Source organism: Buceros rhinoceros, unplaced genomic scaffold (genome assembly GCF_000710305.1).
Source record: "Buceros rhinoceros silvestris isolate BGI_N320 unplaced genomic scaffold, ASM71030v1 scaffold37346, whole genome shotgun sequence".
Classification (NCBI taxonomy): Eukaryota; Metazoa; Chordata; class Aves; order Bucerotiformes; family Bucerotidae; genus Buceros; species Buceros rhinoceros.
In genome coordinates this window covers 3,208-9,919 of record NW_010419955.1, presented here as the reverse complement: position 1 = coordinate 9,919, position 6,712 = coordinate 3,208, and the positions used below count along the sequence as shown (strand labels likewise).

At 42.8% G+C, this 6,712-nt stretch overlaps 1 protein-coding gene across 1 annotated transcript in view; it reads right to left on the bottom strand.

The window, feature by feature from the left end:
- Positions 1 to 697: 697 nt before the first annotated feature.
- The window catches only part of CIITA (class II, major histocompatibility complex, transactivator), a gene marked incomplete at its 5' end in the record, with an annotated part of 8,369 nt that continues 2,354 nt past the window's right edge, over positions 698 to 6,712 (bottom strand). Inside the window, 8 exons of the mRNA XM_010139134.1 lie at positions 698 to 770; positions 1,392 to 1,475; positions 1,949 to 2,032; positions 2,815 to 2,898; positions 3,240 to 3,332; positions 4,742 to 4,822; positions 5,606 to 5,677; positions 6,522 to 6,695. Of these exons, the coding sequence (XP_010137436.1) occupies positions 698 to 770; positions 1,392 to 1,475; positions 1,949 to 2,032; positions 2,815 to 2,898; positions 3,240 to 3,332; positions 4,742 to 4,822; positions 5,606 to 5,677; positions 6,522 to 6,695 (745 nt within the window). The remainder of the gene's footprint in view (positions 771 to 1,391; positions 1,476 to 1,948; positions 2,033 to 2,814; positions 2,899 to 3,239; positions 3,333 to 4,741; positions 4,823 to 5,605; positions 5,678 to 6,521; positions 6,696 to 6,712) is intronic.

Genomic DNA, 6,712 nt, shown 5'->3' with positions numbered 1-6,712 from the left:
ATCCTACACAAAACCTTAACTTCCCTGCAGCGACTTCAGTCCAGGAGTGTGTAGGCGTCAGATCCTGGTGACCATCAGCAAACTGTTAGCAAATTGCAAACAGTGCAATTATTTCAAGAATCCCTGAGACTGTGCAGGCAGATTCAATGAAGTGAAAGTGGCTGCCAGTGGCTGAACCACACAAAGCAGACTGAGAGCACAGGAACCCATGGTTTGCTTTGAGTACAGTATAGGCACAGCATCATAGTGAGACAAGCAGCCGTTGAGGATCTGTATTAAACAAAGGGTAAGTGAAAGGATTTACTAAAAATCAACATAAAACAATCTGTAAGAAGTAAGAACTCATCTACTAAACAGGAGAAGTACTCAGTTATTTAGTTTTCCGCCGCAGGAAAGAGAAGGTAAGCAGGCCAGCTGCCAGTCACTGCACTGGGCTGAGCCAGGAGTCCTAGAAGTCCGTTCTTGTTGACGCAGCGTGCTAGTGCTGGTGCCAGGAGATGGGAGATGGAAGGTGACTGAGAGGAAAGGGGTCCCGGTGGGATAGTGACCTGTGCGACTCTCAGGCAGCATCTCCTACTTAGCCGTGTAGGCAGTGATGCTCCTGCTGTGCCTGCTGCCAGTGAGACCAGGTTCAGCTGCTGCCACAGAAACAGGTCTTGTCTCAGGGAGCCAAGGTTTATGTTACCATCTTGGGAATCTACAGACTGATCCTAGAGTCCAGCTGCTGAAGGTGTTCAAGAACTCCATAGGGAATGGTTGGATTCCACATCCTGTAAGGGCAAATTCAGAAAGGAAAGAGGTTTTAAGAAGTGTAATTTTCTTCACAGTTTTTTTGGTGTGTTTGGTATGTTTGTCTTTTGTTTTGTTTAAAGTTGCCTTTCCCTTTTGAGTATTGTTCTAGAGAAGTATTTAAGCTCTGGAACAAATGAAAATGTCTTTTCCTTTAGAAGAAAGCTGTTCACTCCTCCATAACCTGGCTGCCTCTGGTTACAGTCCCGTGTCCGTACCTGTTCCGTAGCTTCCTATCAAACTGCCTTCCCCTGAGCGTGTCCTGGCAGCTGCAGTCTGTTTAACCTCTAGAGATGGCTGCTCATTGTTTATCCTTCAGTACAAGTCCTGCAGCACCGACTAGGTCAGGTGCTCTGGGAAGGTAGTAGAGCAGCAGGGGGAGGCTCAGTGTAAACCATGGTTAAAGCAGGACAAGCTTGCTTGTCTGCGATGATTGGGAACTAATGCAGCTAAAACTAGAGACGACATTTTTAACAGTTCTGTGACTGGTTTTATCTTTTGTGCCTCTTATAAATCTGACAAATATAGAACACAGCTTTAGCATGAATTCTAACCCAATTTACAGAACGAAGATACAGCAAACAGCCTGTCAATAGACTTACACCAACTTCTTTATGTGGGGACATTTCCGTAGGCTGTCAGTCAGCTGCTGGGCTCCAACACCAGTTATTTTGTTATACTGAATGCTGAGGAAAAACCAAACAGCTTCGTTAATCCAGATCACACCACATAGTGGTGTAATCAGCCATTTCATTCAGAATCAAAAATACTATACGGGCTTATCTGCAGATTGGGGAAGATAAAAAAAAAAGATCCTTGATTCAAAAACCCATAATAAAATACTCAAAGGTCAAACGGGAACTTCATTAAGTTAGTTCATCTGAGGCGTTCTTTATTTTATGTACCTGAGGTCCTTCTCCAACTCCCCATGACCCTGTTCTCCCATCTTAAAACTGATTTTTTCAGTTTTATGGTGAACTGCTTTTTAAACCTTTTTAACCACTATCTGCACTCTCCATAAGCACATTTTCCCTGTGAAATTCCCCTGAAATTTTCTCCTTCAATTTCTGTCTCCTCCAACCCAAGCATGGAAGATTTGCAATTTTAGTACCCAAGCAAGTAAGCTTTCCTGGGCTGTCTCTAAAGATTTCATACTCACTCTAGCACTCTTAAAGATGCCATCGCAGGAAGGACTTTTGCAAGATTTTCTGCTCCAAAATCGCAAATGCTGTTATTGTACAAGCTGCAGAGAACCAAAGCGGCATAGTCACAGTTGAACAGTGGATGATGTAAGCAGATCATACATTACATCAAGGAATTTCAGATACGGCTTGTACATCTTAACTTCCAATTTATCCTAATCTATTTTCAGTTAATGTTTAAAACACAGTTTTGTATTTTCTGTATCAAGTGAGGCAAATGGCCACACCCCCTCTTCAGCTAGCACAGCTACAGCAAAACATTTCTGTCTACATTACATCAGATTATAAATCTGCAAGAAAATGAAGCTCGAAGATGAGGGGCTCAGCATTCGGAAGATTTCCACGTGAGCAAACTATTCCAGAATTGCACACCACGGTTTCTTGCATTCCCTGCTGGGACGCTTCGTTCAGGCCTATGAATGAAACACGTTAAGGAAGTGGGCTGGACCGTTGGTCCTGTATCAGCAAACACACACCACCCCACTGCTGGCTTAGGGCTTTAACACTGTGCTTAGCAAGCTCCGCATGAGCCTGCGGTAGATCGCGGCCCTGGGTGCGTGTTTGTACAGGGTATGATTCATAAGCGGGTATTATGGATTGGATTTTAGAAATCAGTACAGTCCTCCCTACATTGCTGAGATCCCCTTCTGTACGTCTACACTGCGTCATGCCTTTCTCTCCTCCTCTCTGAAGACTTTAGGAAAGAATGAAGTCACAAGCTTGGCTGCTGTACAGCGTACGTGTTTGTTCCATGCTCAGTGACTTCTGACAGAGGTGGAAGGGTATGTTGTATAAAACAGCAGAACAGGATATAAATACTCACCTCAGTGTCTTTAAAGACGACAAGGAAGGAAGGGCTGTAGCTAGTTTCTCCGCACCCACATCTGTTATCTTGTTCTGTGATAAGCTGCAGTAAAGTGAGATCCCTTTGTTAGTTGAGCACACATTCTAATTTATTACAATGTGGGGAAAATTATTTTTTCATGTATTTTTAATATACTTTGGACAGACTGCTAGACCAAATGCAAGGAAGAAGACAAATTACATCCCTTGAAGGGAAATGAAGAACTGCCATAGGATTAACTTGTTTTTCTAATGAACGTACAGATCCAGTACGTCCACAGACTCAATGCTCTTCCGTCCCCACGGGTTAGTAGTGTCTGTAATTGTTAACACACAGTTCCTTAAGGCTCTAGCTTTTATCTGTCTATTTCCAAAATTTCCCAGAACTGTTAACCTTGCACTTACTTTAATGTTTCCAGTGATGTCAGGGTTGGAAAGACTTCAGAGAGACTCTTTGCTCCTTCATCTCCTATGCCATTTTCACTCAGAGCATCAAGGCTGGGTGGCAACAAAGAGAGAATTAGCTTCCCTTTTAATCTACATTTTTGCATTTTATCCACCTCAGACACCACTCTATATTTTGAGAAGCTGCTTCTCTGCAGTAGCCTCAACCAGCAAGAAGCATCACAAATTTCAGCTTCTCTAATAAGCAGCTTTCTGCTTCCCAGATTTACAGACTAAAAAATTTGTTTTTGTTTCCACTAGGTGAATGGCTTGACCCATTTGCTATGCAAGATTATTATAGTGGTTATAAGATAGATGAGTTCTAGCTATGCTGAAATGAGATTTCCTGTGCACACAGAAATGCAGGACTGACAAAATCCAGCAGGTGCTGTAAATCCCTGCCTAAACAGCTCCTTCTCCAGACAGGGAGTGTGGGAAATGAAGTTTTCCCTCATCCAGGTATCCAGATGGAAAGAGTTTTTAGACAGTCACAATTTTAGATACTGGATCCCCTTCTAATCTGACAGACAATGCCGAGATACATCAGACTTGTTCCAATTTTAGAACTTCATTGTTTTCCCAAAATATGAAAAGGCCAGATACAATACAAATGGCAAATGGCCTGAGCCAGTGAGGTCAAAGGCCCTCAAAACCCAGTAATCTTCCTCAGAGATGACGACAGAATATTGGCTGTTGTTACTATAATGGTTTTTAGCATAAAGAAGCTTAAAATTCAGGGACAGATGGTTTGTCATGGATACAAGACAATAAATAGTGACTGGAGTTCTTAAAACTCTATTTCCAGTACTGCTCCTGGTAAAGAAAGGGACAAAGACTGCGTGAAAATATGTGGGCAGAACAAAACCAGATACTAGCTGGGTATGGTTTTTTTATATCTTTTATATGAATCAACTCCACAAAGCTCAACCTCTAACAAGTCCTACCAGAAGTTCAGGATGTTCGTTGACGCATTATTGAAGGTACAAAGTAGTGGCACAGATACTGCCGTTAACCCTCAAATTTAACACTGCTTCTGGTTCAGAAGGGAGGCTGTTCTCCCGTGGGGCACCGCGAGCCCCTCAGAAACCTCGCCACGAGAGAGCCTGGGGCTCGGACACACGGGAGCTCTAACGGAGAAATCAGTAATCCACAGGCAGTGCTGTGGCAGGAAGGGAGAACACCCAGCAGGGCTCTGTGCTAAACCCTTCCACCAGACTTGTAACCGCTGCGGAACACGTGGGGGAGTGACTGAGGGGGTGTTGAACAAACCACTGCCAAGGGTCTCAAGGGAGGGTGAAGAGCCCTGGCTGTTATATTCTCTGAGTGGTTTTGTTGTTCAGTTTGTTCATCAAAGCAAGCAGTCTTGTCAGGAAATAAAATGTTTCTTGGGCCCATGAAGCCCCCTCATCATCAAAGGCTGCTGAGGAGCAACCTTAGCAAAGTCAATCTTTAGCACTACTCACTCTAAATGCCGAAGTGATGGAAACGCTGCAAGAATTTCCACAAGTTTTAGAAATCCCTGAAGGCCCCGGACTGGACCCATCCTGGAAGAACAGAAACACAGACATGCAGCAGTTTTTTTGCATGCTAAGAAACAGCAAAAGTTATGAATTTTAAGTTCTTCCCCTGCAGCCCCAAAGGCGAGCTAATTTATGCTCCTCACAAGCAGCCATGCCCTACCATGGGGCTCTTCTTGGAAGCCTCCAGGTAAGGACCCCCCAGCTCCGACAGGGCAGAGCTGCTGGCAGCAGCAGCAATGCCTTTGCCACTTCCTCATTACTCTTTGCAAGACTCATCTTCCTTGGTTTAGAGTCCTGTATTTCTGTTCTTTTTCTATTTTTTTCAGGTTTTTAATTTTAAGTATTATAATCTTGATAACCGAGATGAAAAATAATTTTCTTCTTTTTTTTTTTGTCAACCAACAGTTGGCAATTCAGGCTACCTTAAGATCAACATTTTACTGCAGCTTAAAGCACAAACTGAACTTCAACATTCCAGCTCCAAGCATTTGTCCCTCAGGCACTATCCTCTCCTTTGGAGCCTACTCAGTACCAGACCAAGTTCAGTCTAGTTAAAAGGATCAGAATTTTAACCAAAATTTTAAAATTAAGAGAAAATATGAGAGGAAATGAGAACACAAAACAGCATAAAATCAGAAGTGAGACTAAGCATAGCAGTTCTAGACTGGTCATACGTGAAGGGCAAGAAACCCATGAGAGTTCTCCGCTGCACTGGTGCAATTTCTGCCCAGACTAATTCACATGCTATGACCCTTCTCAGTCTTCCATGTCACCATCTATCAACCAACACAGAGCTATTTCACTTACGCAAATGCCAGTTTTCTGAGGTTTTTGATGGCAAGAATTTCATAGCTGCTGCGACCAGATGCATCTTGCGCACTAAATAAATCACAGTAGAATTGCAGTATGATAAATATTTTAGCAACCAAAATAGTACTTTAAAAACAATTTCCTGGTAGACTTTTACATGAAATAAATCGCTGCATTAAGTGAGGAACCAGTAAACTTCAGAATAACTTTCTTCATTTGATCGATTCATTTCAATCTGATAATTGCCTTTCATAATGCAGTCATTTGCTCTTTTTCCAATAAAACTTAAAAATACATTCTTCTAAATCAAGTATTTTCTGTCAAACACAGAACTTATTTTGCGTAAATTTTAATCAAAATACTCTGCCAGTGTTGTAATGGAAGTCACAATTTTTTTTTTAAAAAGCCGGTAACCAAAATATTTCATTTATGAATGCTTTTAATTCCAACCAGTCCCCTAGCTACCTCACGAATAGGGGTGACACACAGGGTGTGCAGATCATATAGCACAGGCTTTTACCGTCTGGGCTAAAGGACTAACTCTGGTCATTTTGTGGCCAGTGCAAAACAAGCCTCCATTTACAGCCTGGGTGCTACAGAGCGGGGAAGTCAACGAGCCCAAGCAATGGGAAGACAGTACAGTCAAAGACGAAAAGAAATCTGAAGAAAAAATGACAGCTGGCTTTTTCATTGGCAGTTGTGATAAATATTCTGCATGGTGCTGTCACTGCTCCTCTTTGTCATGGCAACCACCACACACGAACGTAGGAGAACGCTCTGAGACCATACAAGAGCCCGCACTGCCTTGGTTAGGTCTCCTTTGCAGAGACTGCCTTCTCCAGCACTGCCAGCGAGCCCCCATCTGCTTAAACTGCTCGGATAGTAAGAGGACTTTGATCCAAAATGAGCCTACCAGTTTATCATCATCTTCTGCATCTCTACCAGTTCTGAAAGGTCACTGACGTCTTTCATTGTCTTTGCCTTAAAGGGATCAAGAACAAATTTCTCTGTTGATGCTCTCAGCAGCTGGTAGTCTTTTGTCTGTTCTAAAGATTTCCAGAGCCTGATTGTATCACTGAGGGAGGCCCTGTGAAGTGAAAGAGT